Below are 14,752 nucleotides of genomic sequence, written 5' to 3'. Positions count from 1 at the left end.
CAGACAGACAGACAGACAGACAGACAGACAGACAGGCAGGCAGGCAGACAGACAGACAGACAGACAGACAGACAGACAGGCAGGCAGACAGACAGGCAGACAGACAGACAGACAGACAGACAGACAGACAGGCAGGCAGGCAGACAGACAGGCAGACAGACAGGCTTCCAGACAGACAGACAGGCAGACAGACAGGCTTCCAGACAGACAGACAGGCAGACAGACAGGCTTCCAGACAGACTGTTGCGTCCCCCAAAATGAAAGGCGTCTAGGGGTATGAAAGGGGAGAGTCACACAGAACAAACTAAACCGGGGGTACAAAGGAGGCAGGAAAAAAACGGATGCGGTGAATAAATTAATCCAAAAACGAGAATAACAATGACAAAGAAATCAGTCTGAACAGACTCAACAACAACTAGAGAACAGGAAGCCACACAGGCCTCGGCCCCAACACGAAAACAGCACAACGTTATGCAACGCCAACGGGGCTCGACTGGGCCTGGGGGGGGCAATCACACACCTCTCCACCAGGTACCAGGGGGGGCAATCACACACCTCTCCACCAGGTACCAGGGGGGGGGGGGCAATCACACACCTCTCCACCAGGTACCGGGGGGGGGGCAATCACACACCTCTCCACCAGGTACCAGGGGGGGGGGGGCAATCACACACCTCTCCACCAGGTACCAGGGGGGGGGGGGCAATCACACACCTCTCCACCAGGTACCAGGGGGGGGCAATCACACACCTCTCCACCAGGTACCAGGGGGGGGGCAATCACACACCTCTCCACCAGGTACCAGGGGGGGGGCAATCACACACCTCTCCACCAGGTACCAGGGGGGGGCAATCACACACCTCTCCACCAGGTACCAGGGGGGGGGCAATCACACACCTCTCCACCAGGTACCAGGGGGGGGGCAATCACACACCTCTCCACCAGGTACCAGGGGGGGGCAATCACACACCTCTCCACCAGGTACCAGGGGGGGGGCAATCACACACCTCTCCACCAGGTACCAGGGGGGGGGCAATCACACACCTCTCCACCAGGTACCAGGGGGGGGGCAATCACACACCTCTCCACCAGGTACCAGGGGGGGGAAGGGCACGTACCTGGGGGGAAGAAAACCAGAGAGACACCACATACACCACACTCCAGCCGTAACACAGACAGATAGACAGACAGGCTTCCAGACAGACAGGCAGGCAGACAGACAGACAGGCTTCCAGACAGAGAGGCAGACAGACAGACAGGCTTACAGACAGACAGACAGACAGACAGGCTTCCAGACAGACAGACAGACAGACAGGCTTCCAGACAGACAGGCAGGCAGAGAGACAGACAGGCTTCCAGACAGACAGGCAGGCAGACAGACAGACAGGCAGGCAGGCTTCCAGACAGACAGGCAGGCAGGCAGACAGACAGGCAGGCAGAGAGACAGACAGGCTTCCAGACAGACAGGCAGACAGACAGACAGACAGGCTTCCAGACAGACAGGCAGACAGACAGACAGACAGGCTTCCAGACAGACAGGCTGCCAGACAGACAGGCTGCCAGACAGAGCAGTCCAGCCGTGCAGGGCCCTTTTCCAGAGGCCGGATGGAGCAGGCCGAGAGGCTGAGAGGCTGAGTGTTTACTGCAGAGGCCGGAGGGAGCAGGCCGAGAGGCTGAGAGGCTGAGTGTTTACTGCAGAGGCCGGAGATGTTATGGCTCCTCAACGCCTGCAGTCAAGGGCCGTGTGTGTTTGGGAGCCGTCGGAGACGACGGAGGGGCAGACGAGGCGTGTCCCTCGGAGTGCCCTCGTCCACAGAGCGCCCGACCCCCCCGCTTTGTCCCGGGGAACATTTCTGCCCCACGATTCCCCCCGCCCATGTCTGTGTTTTCACCCAGGGGTCCCGGGTAGGGGATGCATAAGGGTGTGTCCGTCTGTGACCGTCGTGATGGTTTATGGGTGTTCTGTCAGTGTGGCCAAGAGACCAGAGAGACAGACAGGCTGACAGACAGACAGGCTGCCAGACAGACAGACAGACATGCCCGTTCCCAGTGTGTGCATGGGAGTGTCGGGCGTGTGCTAGCGTGTGGTGTTAGCGTGTGATGCTTAGCGTGTGGTGCTTAGCGTGTGGTACTAGCATGTGGTGCTTAGCGTGTGGTACTAGCGTGTCATGCTTAGCGTGTGGTGCTTAGCGTGTGGTACCAGCATGTGGTACTAGCGTGTGGTACTAGCGTGTGGTACTAGCATGTGGTGCTTAGCGTGTGGTACTAGCATGTGGTACTAGCGTGTTGTGCTTAGCGTGTTGTGCTTAGCGTGTGGTGCTTAGCGTGTGGTGCTTAGCGTGTGGTGCTTAGCATGTGGTACTAGCGTGTGGTACTAGCGTGTGGTACTAGCGTGTGGTGCTTAGCGTGTGGTGCTTAGCGTGTGGTACTAGCGTGTGGTGCTTAGCGTGTGGTACTAGCGTGTTGTGCTTAGCGTGTGGTACTAGCGTGTGGTACTAGCGTGTGGTGCTTAGCGTGTGGTGCTTAGCGTGTGGTACTAGCATGTGGTGCTTAGCGTGTGGTGCTTAGCGTGTGGTGCTTAGCGTGTGGTACTAGCGTGTGGTACTAGCGTGTGGTGCTTCGCTCTCTCTCTCGCCCGTGTGTGCAGTGGTGAGCGAGCAGGACAGCGCGGCCGCCCAGCAGTACAGCAGACAGGGCTGCCCCACCGGCCTGAGGGCTGACCTCTGGGCCCTCATCCTCCACTCCACCAACGAGCCTGAGGTAACACACACACACACACACACACACACACACACACACCTGGGCCCTCATCCTCCACTCCACCAACGAGCCTGAGGTAACACACACACACCTGGGCCCTCATCCTCCACTCCACCAACGAGCCTGAGGTAACACACACACACACACACACACACACCTGGGCCCTCATCCTCCACTCCACCAACGAGCCGGAGGTAACACACACACACACACACACCTGGGCCCTCATCCTCCACTCCACCAACGAGCCTGAGGTAACACACACACACTCACACACACACACACACACACCTGGGCCCTCATCCTCCACTCCACCAACGAGCCGGAGGTAACACACGCACACACACACACACACACACCTGGGCCCTCATCCTCCACTCCACCAACGAGCCTGAGGTAACACACACACACACACACACACCTGGGCCCTCATCCTCCACTCCACCAACGAGCCTGAGGTAACACACACACACACACACACACCCCACCCCCCACCGGGCTGAGGGCCGACCTCATGGACACACACAGGGACGCACTGACACACATTATTTGTGTTGATTCTTCGTTGCTCTTTAACCAGTGTGCAGCACTTTGTAATCCTCTCTGTGAGAAGAGCTATATAAATACAATTGACTTATTTACACACACACTCACACACACACACATGCTTGCTTAACCTGGTCCCGGGTGTTGTCTCAGTCTGTCAGTGTGGTATAAACCTGCCCGGCGCAGCTGCTGCTGTTCCCACGCGTCGTCTTCTAGGACCTGAACTCCTGACCTCTGACCCTTCACTGAGTTAATGATCCCCCTGACCCCACCTCTCACACCCAACCAGTATTTTTAGTCCAACGCTCGTGTTTGTGCATTTTCGCCTCCAACTTCTCTTCGTACCTTTTCGTCCGTGCTGCTGATTTACGTTGGGTTTTTTTTCCCAGCAGGAGCGCTTGTTTATTCTAATTGATATTTATGAGCATTCTGTGTGTGGGTTTTTTTAATGGCTATTTATGAGCGTTTATTCCTTCTTTTGTGTCTGTTGACGTTACCGCCTGCATCGCTTCAAATAACGTATCCAATTACGACCCCCCCCACGTGATGAGCCCCTGCGGTGTGTTTTGGATTTAATCAGCCCATCAGCCTTCGGGGGTCATTCCGGCTTCATTACGTGGACTTTAGGTGCGCTTGAATCGCATGACTGAACATGCACACGCAGCGTTTAACGCCAGCCGGGTCCATAATCCACACACACCACCGGTTGCTAGACATCCCGCAGCCCGCCATGCGGGGCGGGGGGGAGGGGAGGGGGGGACATAAATTAGCGTTGTGGCGTTCCAGATCGGACCGATGTTTACGTCGCCCCCGCCGTGACTCTGCCCCTCTGCCGCCACGGCAACGTAATCACGTGCGGGCGATTTAGCAACGCTGCCTCAAACACGCTCGCTAAGCTGAATCTCCCTGTGTGGCACTGTGGCTGAAAGGCCCTCGTTTGTATAAGAGAGAGAGAGAGAGAGGGAGAGAGAGAGAGTGTGTGTGTGTGTGTGTGTGTGTGTGTGTGTGTGTGTGTGTGTGTGTGTGTGTGTGTGTGTGTGTGTGTGTGTGTGTGTGTGTGTGTGTGTGTGTGTGTGTGTGTGTGTGTGAGTGAGAGAGAGAGACTCCGGGTAGCTCTGTTGGGAGGAGTGGGGGGGGGGGGGGGGTCGGTGGGAGGGGTGGGGTTAAACAATGTCTGCGCTGGGAAGATTGATCCCTGGGGAGACTTACAGGAACCCCGTGGGGGGTCTGGAGAGCGTCATCCCAGCTGGGCTCGACAGCAAGGACAAACTCCTGGGCGTTGGCCAGCCTACCTTAGCGTAGCGCTGTGCGTGCGGCGAGGAGCGCTACACAGACCAGCCTGTCGGAATGCGTGATTTACCCTCAGCGCTACGTCACCGCAATCAAATCATCGCCTCCGACCGCCCGGCGCCCCTCAACCAATCACACGCATCCATCACCGTACCCGTCATCCTGGTCAGGTGAAGCTGGTCGCGTCCGGCTATCCCTCACCAGCTATGGCTCCGCCTCTTCAATTACCGCGCGGTACACACACTCAGGTACACACACTCAGGTACACACACTCAGACGCACACACTCAGGTACACACACTCAGGTACACACACTCAGACACACACTCAGGTACACACACTCAGATACACACACTCAGGTACACACACTCAGATACACACACTCAGATACACACACTCAGGTACACACTCAGACACACACACTCAGACACACACACTCAGACGCACACACTCACGCCCGCTACGGTTGAGCTGCAGCGTGGGGTCGATGTTCAGGAAGACGGGAGGTGATCGTTGGAATCAATTTTTTTTTTTATAGTTTAAGTTTTTATTAGAAAAAGCAATTTACATTCAAGTCGAACCATTAAATCACCATCATTCCTTCACAAGCTCTTCCATGTTTTTTTTGTAGCCATAGATGGAGAGGGAGAGAGAGAGAGAGAGAGAGAGAGAGAGAGAGAGAGAGAGAGAGAGGACAAGCAACAAAGGGTCCGTGCCAGATTCGAACCCGCGCCGCTGCGCTAAGGAACTAGCCTTCACGTGGTACGCGCCCCCGACCTGATGATCCGTCCCCCGAACGGAACTTTTAACCCCTCCAAACTCAGTAGCGAGGGAACTGTGGTGTTGACGTTCAGCAACGACAACTTACATCGGCTACAAGAAGAAGAAGAAGAAGCTACAAGTGTTTTTTTTTCTCTCATTCACCTCTTCTTCGCTGGTTTGGGAGCTGCTGTGACCAGACGGCTGACCTAACCTGACCCCTTCACGTCACATCCATTTTTTTTCCGATTCCAGCTCATAATTTGATCTTGTCCTGATGCTCTCCAGCGGACCTGAGATCCTGTCCTCGCCTTGGGGGTGAGCCTCACCCCTCCGCTTGAAGAGGCCGACCCCCCCCTCCTCCCACCTCGTCCTCTCTTCCACAGAGGTCTGTCAGGGCTGAGGTTTCATCACCCTCTTCCTCCCCGTCTTCCGTCCCCTCATCCTTTCTTTATGACGGCTTATCTCACACCGGAGACGGGTAAACGTGAGTTATTAGAAGCGTCTCACTTCCTGGCTCCCCGCGTCTCACTTCCTGGCTCCCCGCTGGCCGACCTCGCTGGGTCTAAATCACCGCTGTGTCAGCGTCACAGAACGCATACTTTTTTATTTATTTAATCAATATGTTTATTAACATTTTGTTTTATACAACATACAAACAGCACAAGGCACAACAACAACATGTGGCAACAATTGCACAGACATTACATGAAAATCACGATACTTGAAACTAAAAAGGAACAAAAACAATAATAACAACAACAACAAAGGCACTACTCCCCTCCAGGTTCATCAAGGGGGGGGGGTGTACACGCTGAGGGGGCGGGGTTAGGATTTTAGGACGCCGTCGACAAACGTCGCGCCAGTAACCGCCTTCTCCCGTCTAGGATGTGATGCGCTACGAACAGCTGAAGGCCGGCGTGATCCAACACGACCTGCTGGTGGACAATCTCATCTACAAGGTACTGGCGGGGTCAGAGGTTAGCAAACCACCGCTGTAGGTGACCAGGCTAGGCCAAGTCCCGGGCTAGACCTTTTACGCTATGTAGACTTGTCACGCAAGAACACTTTTTTGGGGGGGGGGATTTACGTACTAGTAGATGTGGGGCGGCTGTAGCTCAGTTGGTAGAGCGGGTCGTTCAGTGATCGAAGGGTCAGCGGTTCGAATCCCAGCCCTGACTGTCCACATGTCGAAGTGTCTTTGAGCCAAGACATCTAACCCCAAATTGCTCCCAATGAGCAGGTTAGCACCTTGCATGGCAGCTGCCGCCATTGGTGTGTGAATGTGTGTGTGAATGGGTGAATGAGAGGCCATTGTAAAGCGCTTTGAGTGCCGCTAAGGTGGAAAAGCGCTATATTAGTGCAGTTTATTTGCCATTGACGTTCTAGTGTAGTTGAGGTTATGGGGTTTGTCCAGCTTGGGTTGTGTGACGGTTGGCTGACCCTTGGGTTGTGTGACGGTTGGCTGACCCTTGGGTTGTGTGACGGTTGGCTGACCCTTGCTCTGTTGTTGGCTGACCCTTGCTCTGTTGTTGGCTGACCCTTGCTCTGTTGTGTCACCAGGATGTGAAGCTCACCGCCAGTAATGACGACTATTACTTTGTGTTTGAAGATTTCCTGTATCAGGTAAGGGTCACATTAAGATCTCTCTCTCTCTTTCTCTCTCTCTTCCCTCTCTCCCTCCCTTCCTCTCTCTCTCTCTCTCTCTCTCTCCCCCCCCCTCTCTCTCTCTCACACACACACACACACACACACAGAGAGCCAAGTATAGAACGAGTGTTATCTACTGTATATGCAGTAGGTTGTTGATAAGGATGTATGCATAGAACATAGACAATCGTGGCGCTAGCAATAACATGCATCGACACGACTATCTGTAGAAATGAACACCAGCAGACTGAACTACTCTCAACCCTGAATACACACACACAACTACGCCGTAGATCTTCAACAAAAGCTGCTCTCCAGTTCTCTGTTGTGATGCTGTAAAACGCCCGGCTTGAATAAATAAATGTCTTGGAATAAATAAGTGGGGCATATTTAATCGCACACTGTTTGTCACGACGGCGTCTGCCCTCCCTGGTTGCGAGATTACTTTTCGCAACCCAGTTTAGCAAGAACACCATAGAGTTTAGGGTTAAGGTTAGGGTTGGGGTGAGGGTGAGGGTCAGGGTCAGGGTTAGGGTTAAGGTTAGGGGTAAGGTTAGGGGTTAGGGTCTTCCTTAACCCTAAACTCAATGGTGCTATCGCTTAACTGGGTTGCGAAACGCGTAGACGCTCCCTGGCTGCTACCGAAAGATAACGTTCCTAGCGCGGCTCGTTACTGAGCGGTGCTGGCGGTTGACCGGTGGAACATTAAGCCGCCAGGCCCCAGATGGCTTTCCTCGTCACCGGGGTTCACAGGTGCCGCGACAACACAACCGCTACGTCGTCAATATCGACCGCGTTTGAATTCGCTGGGCGGTCGAAGAATTCCGCCCACGTGCGCCACGTATCCCGGACGAGTCTCATCTGGAAACAAGTTCTAAAATCGGAGGGGGGGTGGCGCGTTTACACAGTCCTCTCGTCTGCGAGAGACGCTCGCCGATCTCGCCGGTCGGTTTGAGAGCATCATCTCCTAGATTGAGCGATTCGCCGAGCATAATAGGACTCCTGTGACCATGGAAATTGAAATGTCCGCCTCGGTCGGGGACATTATACGAGACAACATCCTCCAGAAGCCCTCATGTCTGGGCAGAATTGAAGGAGCTCTTGAGTTGCTGTGGTTACATCTTCCTCGTAGCTAAAGTAGCCTTCGCCCTCCGATGCTGCGACCGGCTGCTGTTCTTAATCGATTTTCTTTCTCAAGGATGATTGAAGCGAGAAAAAATTTAATTAATTTCTGTTGTTACCAAAATAACAACATGTTATTAGAGGTATGTTGTTAGGGAGGTAACTGTGTGTGTGTGCGTGTGTGTGTGTGTGTGTGTGTGCCCCCATGCACATTAAACTTGTGTGTGTCTTTTCTGTGTGTTCACAGGTGCTGCTGTGTTTTTCTCGGGACACCGCGGTCCTAGAACACTTCACCTACAACAGCGCTACCCCTCCCAAGTCCTACGTCCAGGGTGAGACCCCCTCTCCACCTCCCGTTATCTGTTACCCAGAAGGCATTGCGTGGGTGCTGTCAGAACGGGAACGGTTCTGGGTGTGTCAGTCTGCATGTCGGGTCTCTGTCCTACAGGCAAGGGAACAGCGGAGGAGCGAGCGGTGGTGTACCCCCCCAACGGTGAGACAGCATCTCAGACCCCCCCCCCCCCCCCCCCACAAACAACCACAAACGCACCGTCGGCATAGCGACAACACTTTACCTTTCCTTATGCCGTATACGACTGTATTTAAATGTTGTTGTTTTGTGTTGTTCTCCTACTGATTGCAAGTTTTTTGTTTTTTTTTACCGTAAAGCATTCTTGTACTGCACGCTTTGGGAAGGGTACTATATAAATAAAGTTTTACTTACTGACTTACTGACTTCCTTACTTACTGACTTCCTTACTTAGTTACTTACTGACTGACTGACTGACTGACTGACTGACTGACTGACTGACTGACTGACTGACTGACTGACTGACTGACTTACTTACTTACTTACTTACTTACTTACTTTACTTACTAACAAGGCGCTTAACGGCGCCTAGCGTGGTCAGCGTAATGATTCGGGCCGTCTCCGTTTCTCCCCTTGAACAGGTGTCGTTCCCTTCCACGGTTTTTCCATGTACGGTGAGTATGGGTTCGGATCCCCGCCGCCCTTCACTGCCTTGCGTCAGGTAACGCTACGGCACGACTCGGGACGCCCCGCGTCGACGACCTGATCTGTCGTCAGACGACGCCTGGAAACTGTCCTCGTTGCGTGGAAAGCGCCGCCGTGGCTCCGGAGGTAGAGCAGGTCGTCCGGTGATCGTAGGGTTGGCGGTTCGAATCCCGCCTCCTCCTGTCCGCATGTCGAAGTGTCCTCGGGCAAAGACACTGAACCCCAAATTGCTCCCAATGAGCAGGCTAGCACCTTGCATGGAAGCTACTCCATTGGTGTGTGTGTGTGTGCGTGTGCGTGTGCGTGTGTGTGAGAGAGAATGAGGGGCCTTCATTGTGTATCTCTTTGGATAAAAGCGCTCTTATAAGCGCAGTCCATTTATCATGATGCCCATTCGATGCACAACTGGGAAGCGGCTGACGGTTTGATCGTGTGTCTGTGTGTCCGCCAGTGGCGCCCCTGTGCTTCCTGTACAACGAGCCCTCCAAGCTGTACAGCGTGTTCAGGGAGATGTATGTGCGCTACTTCTTCAGGCTGCACTCCATCTCCTCGTCCCGATCGGTAAGACGCGCCCCCCCCCCCCCCCAGACACAGGGAACGCATGGAACGTTCTTAAAACATGGTATCGTCGAATGTTGTTCTGGGATCCGGGACGAAACGACCCGGTGAAATCGGAGTTTGGGCGGGCGGGAGGATGAATTATGAGCTGACAGCATGGGGTTTCCTGTGTGTGCGTGTGTGTGCGTGTGTGTGTGTGTGGCTGTGCGTGTGCGTGTGCGTGTGTGTGTGTGTGTGTGTGTGTGTGTGTGTGTGTCTTGCAGGGTATCGTGTCTCTGTGCCTGCAGTTTGAGAGTCTCCTCCAGGCTCATCTCTCCCAGCTCTTCTACCACCTCCGGGCCATCGGAGCGCAGCCGTATGATCACTCTCTCCTCATTGGTTGATTCACTCAGGGACTCGGCGCACGTTAGTCATCAGTGTAGATGTGCCAGAGTTAGCCAACGTAAATGTGCCAGAGTTAGCCAACGTAAATTAGCTCATTTTCATCTGTAGTCTCTGGGCAGTTCAATGCATTTGTTTGATGGTCAAATATTATAAGACAGCAAGCACCACCATACAATACGACACAATACAATAAAATACATTAATACACTATAAATGTAACATTATATATATATATATATATATATATACTATATATTATATATTGTAAATGGTGAGAATATGTAAATGCAGTGCCAGAGAAAAGAAGTAGTATGATTACACATGATTGCAAATGTTGGTTTGCTTTAAGCCAAGTTTATGTTTAAAGGTGATATAATTAGTGCTCTCTGTTCCAGTAGTGGGTGTCTCTGACTGAGAAGACTGTTTGTCCAGACGTCCTGCGTCTGTATTGTCCAACAGTCCCCTCTGGTAGTTTGTGTTGTGTAAGACCTTAAAGCTGAGGCAAGCATTTGCAAAACGCTTAAATCTTATCAAAACAAAATGGTCTATTCTAATACCTTGGAACCAAAACCCACCTGTAAGCTATTATTATGGTCTGTGTCGAGGACTCTCTCTAGTTAGTATCTTGGTAGAGAATCTTCAGTCACTCACGTGCTTGTTCAGTTCATTGGCTCAGTTCTAAACTTATACTGCCATCTAGTGGCCACATGCCACAGACATGCATATATACACAGTATACACAGTATAGTGTATATATTTCTTTATATTGTTATTAGGTACGGAAACGTAGGTATATACATATATTATAGAGTATATATATACAGTATATATTTCTTTAAATATATTTTTATTAGGTACACACCAGCAGATAAAATACTGATTTTTGTTTTGTTTTTAGCAAGAACAAACAAACGAACAAGGGGAGGCGACAAGTAAACAGTTGATGAACAAAGAACCCCCCCCTCCCCCGTGGACATGTATATTTACCTCACGCCTGAACTCAATGCATATAGCCTAGAGGGAACATAGTGGGAGCTATTCTAAGTGTTACACTTGTAATTCATATCCCGTCTCTGTGTGAAAGTACACGCCTGCGAAAGTTAGTCTTAGCACATAACGGGTAATAAATATGTCTGTAAATCTGTCAAAATGACTGACTACGATAGTATGATGTACAGTGAAGTGCTATTCACAGTGGTGTGTTTATGTGTCGGGTGTGTGTGTGTGTCTGTGTGTGTGTGTGTGTGTGTGTGTGTGTCTGTGTGTATGCGTCGTGTGTGTTTGTGTGTGTGAGCGTGCGTGCGTGTGTGCGTCTGCGTGTGCGTGTCTGTGTGTGTGTGTGCGTGTGTGTGTGCGTGTCTGTGTGTGTGTGTGTGTGTGTGTGTGTGTGTGGGTGTGTCTGTGTGTGTGTGTGTGTGTCCCAGGCTGCGTATAGCGTTCAAGTGGCTGGTCCGAGCCTTCTCCGGCTACCTCTCCACCGACCAGCTGCTGCTGCTGTGGGACCGCGTCCTGGGCTACGACTCTCTGGAGATCGTGGCAGGTGGGTCAACCTACCCCTCTCTGGTGTAGCGCTGTGGGAAGACCCCCGCTGGCGCGGCCTGGGAGAGACGGTTCAGAACGGGATAGGACTCATGACCGAGGCCTCTGAGAACTTGCCTGTGATGAGTAGTTGTACCGAGGAGGTTGACGCGTGCTATGTAATACGTGATGAGTCATTCTGATGCTCCTCTCCACCACTCCTGTCTCTCTCTCTCTCTCTCTCTCTCTCTCTCTCTCCCTCTCTCTCTCTCTCTCTCTCTCTCTCCCTCTGTCTCTCTTTATATCTCTTATTTCTCACACTCTCTCCATCCCTTCTCTCTCTCCCCCCCCCAGTCTTGGCGGCGTCTGTGTTCGCCTTCCGGGCTGAGAACCTGATGGAGGTAACGTCGCTGGCCTCGGCTGAGGTGAGTGTGCCTTTGGGGCGGGCGGGTGGCGGGGAGGGGGTGGGGGGGGGGGTCTCTGGTTCCAGGCATCGTTTCACTGCCCAACCCCCACGCCCCCCCCCCCCCCATCCCCACCAAGCTCACCGCTCGGCTCCAGAGACGGAAATAGTTCCTGACGGTCAGCCAGCGCCAGCAACCGAGTCTCCTGCGTGCACATGCCCGAAAAACGCTGGCTGGCCATTTCAACACCCCCCCCCCAACGCCCAGATCACTGCCACTGAAATATTACAGGGTCATTATTTTATATATATTCTGTAGGTGTGTGTGTGTGCGAGTTCGAGTGAGACTACTGTCCATTATAGTTGTTAAATGTGAAAACCAAGTAATTTCCGTGGCCTGCCATGTTCCGTTCGAAGGCCGCACACATACAGAACTCGTTAAACGGTGCCTAAATATATACGTACACCTTTGGGTATTTCAACCAGGCCCCCCTACATAATTCTCTCGCATGCCACCGCCATGAGTCTCCGTGACTCACCGTGCGCCCCTCGCTCGCGACTTCCCACAATCCACGGCGGCTGACAGCCCTAGTGAGCCTTCAGGTGACCCGCCTCCCGCTCACCCCTCCCCTCCTGCGCCTCTCCCCCGGGGGAGGGGCGGGGTGGGGAGACGGGGGCGTCTAATCTGTAGAGTGACGCACAGGCGTCAGGTTGACCTGAAGCTAAGATGCTGGCCGGCACTATTTGCTTGCTCATTTACCACCTGGCCCACTGGAGAAGGTACCATAACATGGCTACCGGGGCTCGTTATTTTTAGAGTGGAGTCGAGGGGCTGAAACATTAGACCCCCCTCAGTAAACATGATAGGAGGCCTAAATTTAATCCCACCAATCCCAGAAGGCCGGGGTTGGGGGTGAAGGAACGACAGCCCTGCTTCCTCTCAAGTTGGCAAGTTAGTCTGCGTTTCTTAGTCATTCGCCGCAAAAAAAAGTAGTTTCCGAGGGGGTTAAAAAGGTTGTACTTTGGCGTCGCGGTGTTTCCGCTAGCGAGCGAGGGCTGAAGGGCGGGGTCGGGACGGAACGGCCGCTGACCTGTCTCCCCTCTCTCTCCCCCCCCCCAGGCCGTCCTCGCCGACCTTTCAACTCTGAAGGTCATGCCGCTCATCCAGATCTTCCTCTTTGCCACTGTCATCTGAGGAGCTGCGCGAGTGCGTGCGTGCGTGTGTGTGTGCGTGTGTGTGCGTGTGTGCGTGCGTGCCTGCGTGTGTGTGCGTGTGTGTGCGTGTGTGCGTGCGTGCCTGCGTGTGTGTGTGTGTGCATGTGTGCATGCGTGTACGCGTGTGAACGCAAAAAACAGCAATGGCGCCTAGCTGTTCCCATGCCAACGCTAGCAGTCGTCCGCCAAAAGACCCCAAATTCCCTTCATGGAGACAAATCATACGCATAGCCCCTCCCTCACCAAGTCTCCCTCAGACACCCACCCCCCCATCAGCATGCAGCAACCAGGAAGAGTTATCACCACATCTCCTGCACTCATATTATTAGATGTATTATATGTCGTGTAAGGATATCCGGGAGATAAGATGGGCTAAGCTAGCCTAGCTAAGCTAGCCATGTCTTGTAAAGTAAGATGATACGCCAACGCTTCGGCTGGCTACGTCCGTTAGAAGCTGAATTGCACAGAGCGGTATTATATGGCGGTGCAGGATAGAGAACAGTAGTATCGTATGTGAGGCCACTGTACCATGCTAATTAGGTCTATTATTCATTCATTGTGATGATGATGATGCAGTTTGATGAAGGAGATTTGAAGCTGTTCTGTGTGGCAGGTCTATGAAAGGACCAGACGAAGGCACACATGAATTGTTCTGAAACGGTTCCTATTTAATATTGCATTGTTAGTAAGGCTGCAAACGTGATGCCAGTAGATACTGGTATTAAACTATTCTAAGGATATTGGTATTATCTGAAAACCAATTTAAGTAAAGCATTGAATACCTTGCATAGAAAAATGTATTTCATCCCAGTGTTTATTTATTTTCATTTTGAACTGGATTGATATCTGAGTTTTAGTATTTATTTTTGTTATTTGATTCTTGAATCGACAGTGTTCAGTGTTTTATAAAATGGTTGTTTTTACCCATTGATGTTCATTGTCTCATATTTCTGATTTGATCAGCTCCCTTTTTGTTTAGTTTGTGCCCACATCATGTAGGCCTGTGAGTTATTTAATTACATTGCTTTCCTTTCCTTTTCGTGTCAATATATTGTTGGCACACATGTCAATCAATGTCAATCTGATGTCCAAATAATGATCATGATTCCACCTTCAATAAAACTATCGATTGTCAAACCTCATCCATGTAGCTTGTGTGTTCAGTTCTGTCTGTTCTTCACCTCTGTGCTATAAAAGGCCTGACACGGTCTTTATTGCGTCTTCTGAGATGAAACATATGGCCCCCAGATCTCCGTCTGTTTCTGCCACGGTAGCGGTTTGGTCACGCATGCTCCATAGTCCAACAGAATGAGTCTTATGTGAAGGGGTAAATATTTGGATAGGGTGTGTGTTGCGCTCTGGCAGCTAAACTAACCCGCTGAGTTGGGCTTCAGCTGACAGAATCAATAATTGACAGGTTGTATCAAACCACTTACCAATACCCCCCCCCCCCCCCTCTCGCGAGAAGGGTAGAGATACACACTTGCCCCGCGCGCCCCACCTAGCATCTGCTCTGCTTTCGTTTTGTCTGTCTT

The 14,752-nt window shown here is 52.2% G+C and overlaps 1 protein-coding gene across 1 annotated transcript in view; it reads left to right on the top strand.

Annotated features, from left to right (window-relative positions):
• tbc1d19 (TBC1 domain family, member 19) overlaps positions 1-14,319 on the top strand; it is a 23,249-nt gene extending 8,930 nt beyond the window's left edge. The window contains exons 11-21 of the mRNA XM_084452173.1: positions 2,646-2,758; positions 6,240-6,314; positions 6,916-6,978; positions 8,372-8,456; positions 8,573-8,617; positions 9,076-9,108; positions 9,591-9,700; positions 9,961-10,052; positions 11,506-11,621; positions 11,954-12,024; positions 13,123-14,319. Of these exons, the coding sequence (XP_084308299.1) occupies positions 2,646-2,758; positions 6,240-6,314; positions 6,916-6,978; positions 8,372-8,456; positions 8,573-8,617; positions 9,076-9,108; positions 9,591-9,700; positions 9,961-10,052; positions 11,506-11,621; positions 11,954-12,024; positions 13,123-13,197 (878 nt within the window). The 3' untranslated portion in view covers positions 13,198-14,319. The remainder of the gene's footprint in view (positions 1-2,645; positions 2,759-6,239; positions 6,315-6,915; positions 6,979-8,371; positions 8,457-8,572; positions 8,618-9,075; positions 9,109-9,590; positions 9,701-9,960; positions 10,053-11,505; positions 11,622-11,953; positions 12,025-13,122) is intronic.
• The last annotated feature ends 433 nt before the right edge of the window (positions 14,320-14,752 follow it).

The sequence above is a fragment of the Borostomias antarcticus genome (assembly GCF_949987555.1).
Source record: "Borostomias antarcticus genome assembly, chromosome: 17".
Taxonomy (NCBI): domain Eukaryota; kingdom Metazoa; phylum Chordata; class Actinopteri; order Stomiiformes; family Stomiidae; genus Borostomias; species Borostomias antarcticus.
The sequence above is the reverse complement of the archived record's forward strand: the minus strand, read 5'-3'. Positions and strand labels throughout refer to the sequence as shown.